This window comes from Chiloscyllium punctatum, chromosome 37 (genome assembly GCF_047496795.1).
Source record: "Chiloscyllium punctatum isolate Juve2018m chromosome 37, sChiPun1.3, whole genome shotgun sequence".
Classification (NCBI taxonomy): domain Eukaryota; kingdom Metazoa; phylum Chordata; class Chondrichthyes; order Orectolobiformes; family Hemiscylliidae; genus Chiloscyllium; species Chiloscyllium punctatum.
This window is the reverse complement of record NC_092775.1, coordinates 36,692,572-36,709,861: the sequence shown is the minus strand read 5'-3', so window position 1 is coordinate 36,709,861 and position 17,290 is coordinate 36,692,572. Positions and strand designations below refer to the sequence as shown.

The following is a 17,290-nucleotide window of genomic DNA, read 5'->3' as shown; positions in this document are numbered from 1 at the left end:
AAGGGCACTTTATATTACCCTCTATGCAATTAGGATTAGGGGCTTCGTAGACTGTGACACCCGAATGGCTGAATACCTGATCTTTGTCCTTGCACTTACCAATACTCTTTGCTTTGGGAATCAATTCCAGCCACATGTTTTATCTCCTTTTCTACTTGACACGCTTGTTTGTTCTTTATCTTGGGTGATATCTTCTTGTTTCTTTTTCCTCATTATTAACACCTTTCCCATTTCAAAATCATCCAACATTTAAGTAACAGTGTCATTGGTTGTCATGTTGTCATCAATGTGTATTTCTCTTTAAAACAAACTTTTTCCATAAACATTGAAACTGAATATATAAATACATTGAAATTCACTGAATTTCACTTGTTCACTGTGTGTCTATGTTTTGCTTTGTTTCAGAAAACCACATTAAAATGAAATGAACTTAAATAAGTTTATTAGTTCCAGTTTCTTCCAAAGGTTGGATCAAATTCTTGAAGTTGCTGGGAATGTTTAACACCCAAAAGCAAAAGACATAAAAGATCCATTCCAGTCAAAGCAGAACATGTTAATCCAGTGACATGAAATCTTAAACTGCTAGCAGAAAGATTAAACTTTTCTTTGTTTGTTTCTCCAAACAAGCAGGGCAAAGCAATTTTTTAACCTACCCACTTGCAACAGTCTACATATCTAAAACATAAGTTTCTGAATAAGGAGTAAACTTTCTTTTTTGTTTTCAGCAATTTTAGATTAACGCCAGTTTTCTCTAAGGTGTTTTCTTTTAGCTTCTCTCTCAAGCTGATTGTGGTCAAACTTCCTAATTTTAAAATTTTGATTTAAAATGTATTTAAGTCAGACAATTTGCTTTCAATTTCCAATTAATAGTGTTCAATTTTAAAATTAACTTTCCCTTTGATAATTGTATCAGTGACAAAAGATTTAACTTTACAAGGTTTCTAAATCAAGATCAATACAATTCAGGATTAATCATAATTACTCCAAACATCTGGATTACACAATTACATATTAAAGAAAAATCATTCTCACCATGTGTGAAATTTGTATGTAGATCAAAAATCCCCTGTTTGTAAGAATATTCTGAAATCAAATCTCTGGCCAGTTACCATGGTTCCAGGACTCATTATTTAAAAGATTTACATCATTATTACTCTTCCCTCAAATTACATTACTTGTTAATATTTTTAAACAAATCTCTGAAATGCAATAAGGTTAATTCCCAAGAAGAACCTTAATCTATTTCGCCCAAACCAAAGGAGGCCTGTATGCTTCCACATGCAGTGCAATAGATCTATAGCTTAATTTTCCAGAACATCAAATTGAGACAGGCACACTCAATCACAACCCATGTATTAGTATTGGAAGCCTCCTTAGTCTTACATACAATCTCTGCAACATTCAATTTCGCACCATTTTGGCTTCTATGAAAGTTTTCCAAACTACTAACTCCTACTCCCAAAAGGGCGGGAAGGGATCTCCAAATTTTCATTGACGGGCCTCACATTCTCCTTACCAATTGAATGTCAGACCTTATTAATACCCCCATCCTAGAAGTTCTATTCACCTCAAACAAAACGGTTGCTTTTGAAAAGATGAATCATGCATTTTATCATTATCTCTTTTTTGATCAATGTAATTATGATTATGTCCTGAGGCACATCGCATGCATTAAACACCAACAGCTTTAAAATGTACAAGAACAGATCACAAAGGGTTACTGAGTATCTCCTGGCAGTCCAACAGGCAGAAAGGACCAGATCAAAGTCATTAACTACACACAGAGATAAGGCGCACAACTTTTTATTTCAACAGTAATCGAGGTTACCGTGGTCGTTTCAGTTTGAAAAGAATTCACAGAGAATAGAAGTTTACTTCAAATTCTCTTTAATCTCTCAACTTTAATTGTGGAGTCAAACTAACAAATTGTTTTCTTTGTTGCCAAACATAAGCAGCTGACCTGTTATCTGCTGAGTGAGCTCGTATCCTCCAGAATTCAGCAGTTACCAGAAGCTGTTGTCTGTCCAATTTCTCTTTAAATTCCAATATCCTCAGCTCATACAGTGATCTCCTTCCTTGTGTCAGCCTCTCGATTGTCTGCTCTTGTTTGCCATGCACGACGTTATATTTATAGTCTGCCACTATCTCTTTAGGAAACAGTCTGTTCCTTTTTCGAATCATGGGATCCCTGCTATGCGGAAATACACCATTTGGCCCATTGAATTTGCACTGACCCTCCAAAGACACCCCACCCAGACCCATACCCTATGCCTGTAAACCCACATTTACCAAAACTAATTCTTGCAGTCTACATTGCACTGAACACTACATACAATTTAACATGGCCAATCCAACTAATCTGCACATCTTTGGACTTTGGGGGGAAACCAGAAAACCCCGAGGCAACCAGGCATCAAAGCTTCCTTGCCTTGCATTTCCTTTTTGAGCCTTTCCCCCTCAGACTGAGATATGAGCCTCACATTATTGCTCTTTTGCCTTGCCATTTAACTCAGACAGAAAACTATGAAGTTTCTCTGTCGAGTCAATTGGTTAGCTTTCGCTCAGGGGGTCATGCCACAGTAAGTAAAGAGCAGCTTCCAGTATCAGTCCAGAAACTTAGAAATGGTCAGTGAGTCACTCAGGATGCTCAGAGCCAGGATTCTCTCTTCATAAGGCAAAACCGTGTCTTGTCTCTTTCTGTCCTATTGGTTTCCTGCTGGATTGAAAGACAGGGAGGTATTACAGGAGGTAAAAGTGGGTGGCACAGCTATTATTGTAGGTGTACGAGGGGAGGTGTTCTGAGTGAGTGAGTCGGCAGTGCAGACGGTATGCAGCATTACTGCTAGCAGGAAGTTGGGTGGGTGAGAGTAATTGAGGGATAATGTTGCAGGCAATAATGAGAGTGACAAAGCATGAACATTCATAGGAGATGGATACAATTGCAGAGATAGAATGAGGTAGCAAAAAGAAAATAGTGACACCTATGCTGATGGAGTGGAGAAGGTCATTGACCTTTTACAATTCGAGGCATTCCTCCAAATGACTACAACTGCTTAAATCTTGGTAGCAACCTCGAGCCAGGCTAACATGGTCGTGTTTTATGGCTTTCTGCACTGGTTATGGGCAGAGGGAGTTCTACATCCATACCACCCATTCAGCAGGATCTCCAGGTCTCTGTTGCAGAATTGGTGCAAGTTCCCCTCAACTGCCCTGTCTTGGACAAATGTCAAGAAACATATGGCAACTGTCAAATTACAATGTTTGTCCAAATGCACAATGGCCTATTAAGGATGGCACAGGCGCCAGTTTCCTTCTCAGATGTTTTATAACGGGAAGCTAGAAACTGATCCTAAACTTGAGCGTCGTCCCCAAAGCGTCTTCTTGATATTTGTCCAAGACAGGGCAATTGAGGGGAACTTGCACCTATTCTGCAACAGAGGCATGATGGGGAAATATGAGATATCTGATGAGTGGTGAATTACTCTGGGAACGGCATTCTGTGGAAATTGAACTTGAGTGATACATAGGGGTGAGCTAGGTTACTAATGAGATGAGTTTGGTGAGAGAGGGCGAGAGAATGCACTAGGCCTCATGATGACAAACCCTCTAAAAATCTTGATGCAAGTTGGACTTAGCCAACAAACAAGATGTAGGTCACAGACTTTAGAACCAAGGGAAGTGTAAACAATAGGTTGCAAACTTAAATGACAAAAGGATGATGGTGAAAGGCAAGTTGATCAACCAAAATAAATGAAAGATGGATCTTGTGTATAAATTACAGCAGTAGAACGATCAAAAGCACTGGCTGTCTGTAAAAAAAAAAGAAGCTGTAGTTATGATTACATGGAGCAGAAGCTGCTTTTTGGGAAAATGATGTAATACAATAATTTTCCATATTGAGAAATACCTGCGACAACATTGCCTATAGCTACAGGTACACCTGGAGTTCTACAACCACTCCGTATTGTAGTATATAATAGATCTTGGCAGTTTAGAGAAAATTTTGACCTTGAAAGTTTGTGCATGGCTATTTTCCTTAAAGGTAAATTCTCTTCTATTAAAAATAGAGTGAAAGATTTGGATTAAGTACAAAACAGCTAACTATCTCGAGCAGGAGTTGTTTTATAAAGAACAGACTGTATGTGATGTGATGGAAAATACAGGCTGAACATCCTTTTAGATTCTATGTTTTCTTAGTTAATGTGAATTTGTTTTCTAAATGTTCATACTTCATTACTTGTTAAAAAAAACTCCAGTGAGTGTTTTCATTTAATTTTTCAGCATAAAGAAATTTGCCAGTTTCCATCTCAGATGTTTTATAAAGGGAAGCTAGAAACTGATCCTAAACTTGAGTGTCGTCCCCAAAGTGTCTTCTATCATCGTGGAAAGATGACCTGCCCAATAATCTTTGGGCATGTCCTGGGAGATGAAATTAGTTTGATGGTCTCAACTGAGGAGGGAAATGAGAATTCCAGAGCAAATAAATTGGAGGCTGAGAAAGCTGTGAGTACTTTTCATTTTCTTTACTCTTTCATGGCATGCGGGCATCCCAGACAATGCCAACATTTGTTGCCCATCCCTAAATGACCTTGAATGGGGATGCTTGCACAGCCATTGTAGAGGGAAGTGTCAACCACATTGCTGTTGGTCTGGAGTCATCTGCATTCCAAACTAAGTATAGGTGGCAGAATGTGTAACCTCAAGATCTTCAGTGAACTTGATGTCTTCTTACAATGACTTCATTGTCACTAGTTTTCAATTCGAGATTTGTAAATTGAATTAAATCCCATCAAATGCCAAGGTTGGATTTGAGCTCATTTTCCAAAGCATTTACTGGTTGAATTATTAGTCCAGTGATATTATCACTAAGCCACAGTCTTCTCAAAGAGAAACAAATCAAAGACATGAAGTATATGAAATTTAGTGGCTTAACCAGCCAATCCATAAGAAATTTTATTTGTATTTGTCCATTGAATAAATATTTCTCATAATTTCATTTGTCCCTTTGAAAGTTTGTTTTTACAACAGCTATAAATCCAATTTTTATTTTAAATAAAATATTATAAATGAAATCTGAAGATTCTTTCATATTCATCTTTAAAATACATAAGGCTATTTCTTACCAAGGATAAGTTCTCTTCACAAATTCTTAACCTTTGGCAAAGAAAGCACTGGATTTTTTTTCTGGAATTATTATACTACCTAGTGACCATTGGTGAAACAAGAAAATTTGCTACTTATGGGTCTTCCAAACTTTGATCCAATAATTTATCAATTGTTGAACAGTTTATTGTTCTTGAAAAATTGTAGCTGAGAAACGTCAGGATTTCAGATGTGATTGCTTTTACAAGGGAACCAGATGTTTTACTGATGTTCAAAAATGTGTACAATATCTGTACACTGCCTCATTTTAGTCAAAGTGTGTTTTCTGTGGCTCAATTATCAGCAATCTCACCCCTAAATCATGAATTTTCTGATTCAAGTCCCACTCCACAACTTACACCCAAAAGCCACAATTGACACACAGTTCGAAAGGAATAATAGATTAGATTAGATTAAATTCCCTACAGCATGGGAACAGGCCCTTCAGCCCAGCAAGTCCACACCGACCCTCCGAAGAATAATTCACCCAGACCCATTTCCCTCTGACTAATGCACCTAAGACTATGGGCAGTTTAGCATGGCAAATTCACCTGACTTGCACATCTTTGGATTGTGGGAGGAAACCAGAGCACCCAGAGGAAACCCACACAGACACAGGGAGAATGTGCAAACTCCACACAGACAGTTGCCCGAGGCAAGGATCGAACCTGGGTCCCTGGCGCTGTGAGGCTGCAGTGCTAACTACTGAGACACCGTGCTGTGATAACTTCTCTTCACAAATTCTTAACCTTTGGTAAAGAAAGCACTGGATTTTTTTCTGGAATTGGTATACTACTTAGTGACCAAATTGGTGAAACAAGAAAATTAGCTACTTATGGATCTTCCAAACTTGTGCTTCCGAATATTGTACTTTAAAGTGAGCCATCTTCCATGTGACATGTAAATGAGGTCCCTTCTGCATGCTCAGGTGGATATAAAAGATCCCATGGCACTATTTTGAAGAAGAGTCAGAGGTTATAGTTATTGTAATCAACCTGTTCTGACATTTTACGACACCACCCAGGACAGATGGGACCTGAAACCATAGTTTTTGGACTAGAGGGAAGGACAACAGCACTACTCCACAAGACCCTTAGCTGTGGATAGATCCTGGTGTCCTGGTCAATATTTGTCATCAATCAATGTCCCAAACACATTTTATCTGATAAGTCATTGATTATCAATTGCTGTTTGTGTCTGTTTACTGAGCAGAAATCAGCTGCGGTGTTTCCTACATTACAACAGTGATTATACTTCAAAACAATTAAATTATCTGTAATGTATGTCCTGACAACATTCCAGCAGTGGCCCTGAAGACTTGTGCCTCAGAACTTACTAAATACTTTGCCAAGTTATTTTAGTACAGCTATAACATTGGCAACTGCTAAGCAAATGTGGATAATTGCCCAGTGCACAATAAGCAGGCAAATGCAACCTGACCAATTAGTGGTCTTTCAGTCTACTCTCAATCATCTGGAAGTGATAAGACACGCCATCGGCAGTGCTTTCAGAGTACATTTAAAAGGGGTTACCTGCTTATAGCTGAGCAATTTGCATTCAGCCAGGGTTACTGAGCTCCCTGATCTCATTCCAGCCTTGGTCTAAACATGGTCAAAAGAGCTAAACTGGATTGTGAGGTGAAACTAATTGTGCTTGATGTCAAGGCAGCATTTGACTGATTATGGCATCAAGGAACCCAAGAAAATCTGGAGTCAATGGGAATAAAAGGGAAAATTCTTTGTTGGTGGAGAGAAAGGAAGATGGTTGTGGTTGTTGGAAATCAATCATCTTATCTCTCAAAATCACATCATGATTTCCTCAGGATAGTTTCTTAGGCCAAACCATCTTTGGCTGCTTCACCCTTGACCTTCCCTTGGGATGTTTGCCGACAATTGTACAATGTTCAGCACCATACACGACCTCGGATAACACAGCAAGACCTTGACAACATCCCAGCTTGAGCTGATAAGTAGCATGTAATATTAATGCCACGCATTGCCAGCTCCAACAAGACAGAATCTGACCAGGCTTAATGCTTTATTATCAACATCCTGGGGGTTACTACTAACCAGAACCTGAACTGGACAAGTCTTGTAAACTGGCTACAAGAACTGATAAGAGGTTAGGAATTTTGCAGCAGGGAACTGACCTCCTTTCCCCCAAATGCTTATCTACCATCGACAAGGCAGAGGTCAGGAGTGTGATGGAATCCTCTCCACTGGCCTGAATGGCAGCCTGCATTTTTGACACCTCATCCACTACCTTCAATATTTACTACCTTCACTTGTGATGCACAGTGGTAGCAGTGCGTACCATCAACAAGACACATTGCAATAAGTCATCAAGGCTGATTTGGCACCCCCTTCCAGATCTAGGATCTCTGCCACCCGGAAGGACAAGGGCAAGAAACTTTATGAAACACACCAACAAAAGCTCCCCTCCAAGCCACACACCATCCCAACTTGGGAACATATGGGTTTCTTCACTGTCACTGGGTCAAAATCCTGAAACTTCCTTCCAAGCCTGGGGTGTAGCAGGGACTTCAAGATGGCAGCTCACTGCTACCACCTTCAGGGCAGTTAGAGATCAGCAATAAATGCTGGCCTAGCCAACATCACATGAACAAATAATAAGAAAGTGGTGTAAGTGAGGCATCTGGTTGTTATGAACAACCCAATATAATTGTAAATATGTACTTTTATAGTTCTTTTCTGTTCAGAGGTCCTGCAGCAGCAAGTTTCGGATTACAGGGTTCACCCCAGCCTTTTCCCCTTCTCACCATCCCACAGCCCACACGTGCCCCTCAAAAGAGTCAGCTGAGAACACAGCTTGGTCAATTTCGCAGCCACTTGATGCTCCATGCAGTGTTAATTGGCCCGAGGTGGAATTTCTGCCCCTCACTCAATAGGAAGTCCTGACTCAGAGACCACATGACCGGTCTGTTTATGGTCCCACCAGTGAGAGGGGAAAAAAAACCCAACTTACAGTCTGGAGTGCACTTCCTGGAAGTGTGGTGAATGCAGAATTATTGAGACATTCAAGAAGACTGTGGACAAATACCTGAATAGAAATAGGTATGGGGAGAAAGCAGAAGATAGGAAGTAGGTAATGATGCTCATTTGAAGAGCCATTGCAGAAGCAATGGGCTGAGTGGTCTACTTCTGCTATGTAACATTTCTGTGATTCTGAGTGCCAGCATCTCATGGCTAGGAGTACAAGATTCTAAATGCTAACATTCAAGATCAGGTAAATAGGGATGTGTGTGCAAGATTGAACCCAGAGAGTCCATAAACGTATGCAGGATTGCAGATCACAACTATGTGCTGAAATGGGCTCATGGAGAACTGAAAAAAATATGTTAGGTGTTGACAAAAATACAAATCACACTCATAATATTCGAACATTTGAGAACAAATCAGTGAAAACTAAATGTGAACATTATTTATCAACCAATCTATCTTTGGTAAAGGACATTAGATTAGATTCCCCTACAGTGTGGAAACAGGCCCTTCAGCCCACCAAGTCCACACCGACCCTTCGAAGAGTAACCCACCCAGACTCATTTCCCTCTGACTAATGCATATAACGCTATGGGCAATTTAGCATGGCCAGTTCACCTAATCTGCACAACTTTGGGCTGTGGGAGGAAACCCATGCAGACACAGGGAGAACGTGCAAACTCCACACAGACAGTCACCCAAGGCTGGAATCAAACCTGGGTCCCTGGTGCTGTGAGGCAACAGTGCTAACCACTGAGCCACCGTGTGGAATGAAGTCTTTTTCTGTCAGGATGAGTAGTACATCCCTTGGTTAAAGGTGCATACTTTATTACAAGAGCTGGATCAGGTGAAGAAAGAATAACCTGTGAGTTTAAAGTTACACCTTCATGTATTCACTGTCTCTATTTTTCCAATTGATGTACAGGTGTTCATTGTGAAGCAGTTAACCTTTGCCAAAATCAAACCAAAGGATATTGCAGTTTTGACACCCTACAATGCCCAGGTATTGGAGATAAACAAGCTGCTCAGTGCAAAAGGAATTACAGGAATAACTGTGTGCACCATCATAAAAAGTCAAGGTACTTGTACACGTAAAGTTCACTTCCTTTGTAAATGTTGATGGCAACTACGTTGCTTATTTCACAATGTCGCTGTGGGATGTTTTAACCTGCCAGAGTATGAACATAGGAACAGGAGTGGACCATTCAGTGAGATCATGGTTGATCTGTGGTTTAATTCAATGCAACTGTCTTTGGCCCATATCCTTAATATCTTTGCTTAACAAAAGTCTACCTACCTCAGATTTAAAATCAACAACTAGCATCAACTGTCATTTATGAAAGCGAGTTTCAAACATTTCCCAACCTTTCCATGTAGAAGTGATTCCAAACATCTCTTCTGAATGGTCTAGCCCTAACTTTTGGGCTATGTCATCTCGTTGCAGCATAAAATTGGACAGAGGACAATGGTAAACAAACCATGCAGCTGCTCCAGCCTGAGCTGCCATTCAGTTAGGTTCTGGCTGTTGTGTAATGACCATGATCCTATTGAATTACTGGGCAGGCTTGAAGAATCAAATGGCCTTATCCTGCTTGAGTCCTGTGTTCCTATGTTCCTACCAAATTTACCCTCTTTTAAATCATGTCCTTTGATGCCAGAATTTCAGTTGGAAAACCTTCCAATTAACCCAGCATCTTATCCTTTTCAGTTTCAAAGTTCATAGTCGCTGTTATTTAATCCAAACCAAGAACAAAAGAGTCCTGATAGGAATCTCTTTCTACCCCCACTTCTGAGTAGGCTGGGCCTTTCTTTCCCTGGAACTTTAGAGGCAGAGGGGTGACCTCATAGATGCTTATAAAATCATGCGGGGCATCGCTAGCGTTAATAGCCAAGGTCCTTTTCCTAAAGTGGAGGAGTCCAAAACTAGATGGCATAGGTTTAAGGTGAGAGGGAAAAGATTGAAAAGGAACCTGAGGGGCAACATTTTCATGCAAAGTATGGTGCGTGTATGGAATTAACTGCCAGAGGAGGTGGTGGAGGCTGGTATAATTACAACATTTAAAAGGCATCTGGATGGGTGGATGAATAGGAAGGGTTTAGAGGGATATGGGCTAAATGCTAGTACATAGGACTAGATCAGTTTAGGATATTTGGTTGGCACAGACAAGTTGGACCAAAGGGTCTGTTTCTGTGCTGTACACCTCTGTGACTCTATGACTGAGCATTCTTAGCAAATTTACTTCAGAACAATTTAACAAACCATGCCTTGAGTTACTTGGTGTTGGTGTAGACTTTATACTGCACCTAAAAGCAATTATTTACAGATTTTGGACAATAAATTGTCTATTAATTAATCAATAAGCAATGTTTCAATTGACAGTGCTGCCTACAACTATCAAAGTCACCATGTCCCTTATTTTTTATGCAGTGTAGGCTGCAGCCAGTGGCAGAGGTGATCACTGTTTGCTGTGGCAGCAAGGTAAATGAGGCTAAAAGGTAAAAACAATAACTGCAGATGCTGGAAACCAAATACTGGATTAGTGGTGCTGGAAGAGCACAGCAGTTCAGGCAGCATCCAAGGAGCAGCGAAATTGACGTTTCGGGCAAAAGCCCTTCATCAGGAATAAAGGCTGTGAGCCTGAAGCATGGAGAGATAAGCTAGAGGAGGGTGGGGGTGGGGAGAGAGTAGCATAGAGTACAATGGGTGAGTGGGGGAGGAGATGAAGGTGATAGGTCAAGGAGGAGAGGGTGGAGTGGATAGGTGGAAAAGGAGCTCGGCAGGTCAGACAAGTCTGGACAAGTCAAGGAAACAGTGCTGAGCTGGAAGTTTGAAACTAGGATGAGATAGGGGAAGGGGAAATGAGGAAGCTGTTGAAGTCCACATTGATGCCCTGGGGTTGAAGTGTTCCGAGGCGGAAGATGAGGCGTTCTTCATCCAGGCGTCTGGTGGTGAGGGAGCGGCGGTGAAGGAGGCCCAGGACCTCCATGTCCTCGGCAGAGTGGGAAGGGGAATTTAAATGTTGGGCCACGGGGTGGTGTAGTTGATTGGTGCGGGTGTCTCGGAGATGTTCCCTAAAGCGCTCTGCTAGGAGGCGCCCAGTCTCCCCAATGTAGAGGAGACCACATTGGGAGCAACGGATACAATAAATGATATTAGTGGATGTGCAGGTAAAACTTTGATGGATGTGGAAGGCTCCTTTAGGGCCTTGGATAGAGGTGAGGGAGGAGGTGTGGGCACAGGTTTTACAGTTCCTGCGGTGGCAGGGGAAAGTGCCAGAATGGGAGGGTGGGTCGTAGGGGGGTGTGGACCTGACCAGGTAGTCACGGAGGGAACGGTCTTTGCGGAAGGCGGAAAGGGGTGGGGAGGGAAATATATCCCTGGTGGTGGGGTCTTTTTGGAGGTGGCGGAAATGTCGGCAGATAATTTGGTTTATGCGAAGGTTTGTAGGGTGGAAGGTGAGCACCAAGGGCGTTCTGTCCTTGTTACGGTTGGAGGGGTGGGGTATGAGGGCGGAGGTGCGGGATGTGGATGAGATGCGTTGGAGGGCTTCTTTAATCACATGGGAAGGGAAATTGCGGTCTCTAAAGAAGGAGGCCATCTGGTGTGTTCTGTGGTGGAACTGGTCCTCCTGGGAGCAGATACGGTGGAGGCGGAGGAATTGGGAATACGGGATGGCATTTTTGCAAGAGGTAGGGTGGGAAGAGGTGTAATCCAGGTAGCTGTGGGAGTCGGTGGGTTTGTAAAAAATGTCAGTGTCAAGTCGGTCGTCACTAATGGAGATGGAGAGGTCCAGGAAGGGGAGCGAGGTGTCAGAGATGGTCCAGGTAAATTTAAGGTCAGGGTGGAATGTGTTGGTGAAGTTGATGAATTGCTCAACCTCCTCGCGGGAGCACGAGGTGGCGCCAATGCAGTCATCAATGTAGCGGAGGAAGAGGTGGGGAGTGGTGCCGGTGTAATTACAGAAGATCAACTGTTCTACATAGCCACCAAAGAGACAGGCATAGCTGGGGCCCATACGTGTGCCCATGGCTACGCCTTTGGTCTGGAGGAAGTGGGAGGATTCAAAGGAGAAATTGTTAAGGGTGAGGACCAGTTCGGCCAAACGAATGAGAGTGTCGATGGAAGGGTACTGTTGGGAACGTCTGGAGAGGAAAAAACGGAGGGATTGGAGGCCCTGGTCATGGCGGATGGAGGTGTAGAGGGATTGGATATCCATGGTGAAGATGAGGCGTTGGGGGCCGGGGAAACGGAAGTCTTGGAGGAGGTGGAGGGCGTGGGTGGTGTCTCGAACGTATGTGGGGAGTTTCTGGACTAGAGGGGATAGGACAGTGTCGAGGTAGGTAGAGATGAGTTCAGTGGGGCAGGAGCATGCTGAGACAATGGGTCAGCCAGGGTGGTCAGGCTTGTGGATCTTGGGAAGGAGGTAGAACTGGGCAGTGCGGGGTTCCCGGACTATGAGGTTGGAAGCTGTGGGTGGGAGGTCTCCTGAGGTGATGAGGTTCTGTATGGTCTGGGAGATGATGGTTTGGTGATGGGGGGTGGGGTCATGGTCGAGGGGGCAGTAGGAAGAGGTGTCCTCGAGTTGGCGTTTGGCTTCAGCTGTGTAGAGGTCAGTGCGCCAGACTACCACTGCGCCCCCTTTATCTGCTGGCTTATTGGTGAGGTTGGGATTAGAGCAGAGGGATTGGAGGGCTGCGCGTTGTGAGGGTGAGAGGTTGGAGTGGGGAAGGGGGTCGACAGGTTGAGGCGGTTAATGTCCCGGCGGCAGTTGGAAATGAAGAGGTCGAGGGCAGGTAATAGGCCAGCGCGGGGTGTCCAGGTGGATGCAGTGTGTTGGAGGTGGGCGAAGGGGTCCACGGAAGGTGGGCGGGAGTCCTGATTGTGAAAGTAAGCTCGGAGGCGGAGGCGACAGAAGAATTGTTCGATGTCACGGCGTGTATGAAATTCATTGATGCGTGGACGGAGGGGGATGAAGGTGAGAAATGAGGCTGTCTATGCCAGGAGAACATGCACCAGATTCCAATAGACCAAATCAGGAGGAGAGGACATAGATTTTGACTACATTGTTGACTTTGGTCTGAGGTACCAGAGTCTGCACTGTATTTCCTGAATGTTTCCTTGATTGGAATCCTTTTCAACATCAATGAAAATCGTGGCCTCTTTAGGCAGCTTGGTTGCAAACACTAATGGTGCACCATGTAAATCTGTAACTAATTTTCAGACATTCATCAGGCCTCTATGTCATCATTATACCAACTAGGTGGTGAGGTCACTGGCTGGATACATGTTGCCAAGTAAAAATGCCTTTATACGAGCGTTTGGTTTCTCTCAAGAACAAGGTTGCAAGCCCAATGTGTGTGTCCACTGACAGCCATTCCATGCCAGATATATAATTGAGCAGAATGCTAGTTTACTATCTGTGGCCATGTACTGCAGGCTGCAGAATTCCTTAATACTGAAGGAACAGCCCTTGATGACTGTCAGCATGAAGTGGAGGAGAAGAAGCAGGTGATGTGAATACCTTGTGACAAGGTATAAGGAGTGGAGTCCAGGCCATAAAAGTAGTGTCAGGAAGAGCAAAATGTCATCGGTGCTGGGGCCATAAAGCAGTGGGAATAAGAGCGAGAGATCGAATAAGTTAGAACAGAATGTAAGTCCCAGCAGGAAGCCTGCCAGTATTCGAAAAGGCTCCTTCTGGAGAGAGAGAGAGAGAGAGAGCAAGGATAGTTTAGCAGACTGATTCCTGGATGGTAGGAATGATAATTGAAGAGAGTCGAGATTGGTTAGGATAATGTTGCTGATGAATTTGGGGCGATCTCATAGAAAATTATAAAATTCTAATAGGAATAAATAGGGTAAATGCAGGAAGGGTGTCCTCAGAGAACCAGGGATCACAATCTAAGAATACACTTAGGACTGAAATGAAAGGAAATTTCTTCACCCAAAGAACAACGAGCCTGTAAAATTCACAGAAAGCAGTTGAGGCCAAAACATTAAATAGTTTCAGGAAGGATACAAAAATAATTGTTAGAGCTAAAGGAATCAAAGAGTATGAAGTGAAAGTAAGAACAGGGTACTGAGTTTGATGATCAGCCATGATCATACTGAATGGTAGAACAGGCTCGAAGGGTCTAATGACCTTTTCCTACTCCTACTTTTTATGTTTCTATGTTTAAAAGTGGTGTCAGTTGAAAGGAGTGAATTTGTTGGTGGGTAAGTTGTTTTTCTTCACCTTAAAGCTGCATTGAGAAAATACAGGATTTCTGGCTTTCTTTAAATATTATACTTGGCTTAAAGTTAGGCTATGGAGGTTCAGTGTGAGTCTAGATTAGAGTGGTGCTGGAAAAGCACAGCAGGTCAGGCAGCATCCGAGGAGCAGGAAAATCGACGTTTCAGGCAAAAGCCCTTCATCAGGAAGATGAAGACGAATCTTCATCACAAAGATTCCTGATGAAGGGCTTTTGCCTGAAACATCGATTTTCCTGCTCCTCGGATGCTGCCTGACCTGCTGTGCTTTTCCAGCACCAATCTAAGTTAGACTCTGACCTCCAGCATCTGCAGTCCTCACTTTTGCCTCAATGTGAGCATGTTTATACAAGAGTTTGATAGGTTTCTGATTATCAGTGGTGTACAGGGCTTTTGTGGGCAAAAGGCAATGAAGTGTTCAAGCAGCCACGATCACTTTGAATGCTGGGACAGGTTGTACACACAGAATGGCGTTCTTCCTTTCCTATGTCCCTATGTCCCTAACTAATGGCAGGGGAGCTCAGGCCCGTGTGTTGCAAAACCTGCAGTATGTGGGAAATCTTAGGTGCCTACATATACAGAAGCGTCACGGGGTTGACCAGCTTAAACACCAGGTTTCAGAACCTGAGTGTTGGCTGGAAGCATTGCAATGCATCCTTGAGTCTGAGAGTTCCGTAGATAGCATGTTCTAGATGTGGTCATCCCCCTAGCTTACGGAAGAGCAGTCAGGGAAGGAATGGGTGACCACCAGTTAGAGAAAGGTAGATAGACAGGTAAGGCTGAGAGCGCACCTGTATTTTCTGTTTTGGAAAATTATGAGAGTTACAGTTTCTCTGGGGACTGCAGTGAGAGCCCAGCTGCACAAGTGGGAGGAGAAAGAGAGAAAAAGCAATACTGGTAGGACACTTAAGATTGAAGACTACAAACAGGCGTTTCTGCAGCCACAGACATGACTGATGCCTGCCTGTGACCGAGGTCAAGGATGTCATTGAACCACTGCAGAGCATACTGAAGGGACGCGGCAAACAGTCAGTAAGTGGTTTACAGTGAGACGAACAACAAAAAGATGAGTTCTTGCAATAAGAATTCAGGCAACGAGGTATCAGATTTAAAAGCAGCACCTTGAAGATTGTAATCTCTAGATTACTCCCAGTGTCATGGGTTAGTGTAGGAATAGGTGAATACACAGATGAATGCGTGGCTGAAGAGGTGATGCAAGAGATTGGGTTTTAGATTCCAGGATCACTAGATCCATTTCTGGGGAAGGTGAAGCCTATACAAATGTGTTGGGCTGCACCTGATATAGACAGGACTAATATCCTTGCAAGTGTGATATGGTGGCGAAAGGGTTGTTGGTATGATGGGAGGGGTATTAAACTATTTTGCCAAGGGGGTGGGATACAGAGTAGAGGTATAATAGACCTGGGGTGTGGATTAACACATGGGGATGTGATAACATTACTAACACAGAGATATGATTGAGAGAGGGTCAGAACAGACAGATCAATATGCCAGGGTGTATAATCTTCAAATGGGTTGACAGTAGGGTACAAAAGAGGAGGTGTTGTCATAAAATTGATCAAGGAATCAAATACTGCAATAAAGTGGGGATGATCTCATTGAAGGTTCCTCAAATGAGGCCATGTTGGGTAGAAGTTAAAGACACAAACAGATAATCGCATTTCTGGGAGTGTATTATAGAATCCCAAACAGTCAAGGTGAGATAGAAAGATAGGTATGTAGGCAAATCAAATGAAGTGTAAAAGTAATAGGGTAATACTAGTAGATAATTTCAACTTCCTAAATATTAACTGGGACAGATGAGGAATGAAAGGCTTAGAGAGGCAGAATTCTTCAAAAGTATTTTGGAACGCCTTTGAAGTAACACATTAGATAGGGGCAGTGCTGCACCTAATATTAGGGAATGAAGCCAGGTAAGGCATAGAAGTGTAGGTTTGGGAACATTTTGGTGATGTTCCATAAATGAGCAAGACTATAACCAGATAGTGTAGGGCCTAAAGTGGCAATTTGAGGGTGGAGCCAGAAGATATAGGTCAGGTTTTAAAGTAGTTCTTTGCCTGCAATGGTAAATGATGTAGGTTTGGAATTGGGGAGTGCGGCTGTCACATAATTGAACAAGCTAGTATTGAGAGGGAGGAGATTTTGCCAGGCTTAAAAATCCCCAGGATTTATTGAAATGGATCCTAGACTCCATGGGAATCAAATGCAGAGGAGCTGACATTAATTTTAAAATCCCCACTAACCACAGATGGGGTGTCAGAAGAATGCAAGACAGCTAATATGGTACCATTGTTCAAGAGAGTATTCAAAATAAACCAGGAACCTACAGGCTAGTGAGTCTAGCACCAGTCATGGGAAATCTATTTGAGCAATAGAATTAATCTCCATTTGGAGAAACAAGGATTAATCAAGCATGACTTTTTCAGGAGACATCATATCTAAAAAACATGATTGAATTATTCAAGGAGCTGACTAGGTGTGTATATGTGGGTGGTACAGTTCAGCATCATAGGTCTGGGTGACACCTCCCCACAAATCTTCTTTCAAAGCCTCATGTCAGGCTTGAATAACAATTAATTGACATATTTGAAAATCAGGGTCAAGATTAGAGTGGTGCTGGAAAAGCACAGCAGGTCAGGCAGCATTTGAGGAGCAGGAAAAATCAACATTTCGGGCAAAAGCTCTTCATCAGGAATGAGCTTTTTCCAGCATCACTCTAATATTGACTCTAATCTCCAGCATCTGCAGTATCCACTTCTGCCAGGTTTGATAATCACTCATGTGTCAGCCTTGAGGATCTGTCTTGTTAGTTCCTTCACAATTTATCCCCAGTGGCTGCACCTGGAAGTTGCGTTAAACTTCATTAAGGATACTTCAGATG

At 42.7% G+C, this 17,290-nt stretch overlaps 1 protein-coding gene across 2 annotated transcripts in view; it reads left to right on the top strand.

Moving 5' to 3' along the window:
* helz2a (helicase with zinc finger 2a) overlaps window positions 1-17,290 on the top strand; it is a 104,541-nt gene that overhangs the window by 75,792 nt on the left and 11,459 nt on the right. For both annotated transcript variants that reach the window (XM_072556579.1, XM_072556578.1), the window contains exons 17-18: window positions 4,282-4,503; window positions 9,067-9,220. In XM_072556579.1, coding sequence (XP_072412680.1) covers window positions 4,282-4,503; window positions 9,067-9,220 — 376 coding nt within the window. The remainder of the gene's footprint in view (window positions 1-4,281; window positions 4,504-9,066; window positions 9,221-17,290) is intronic.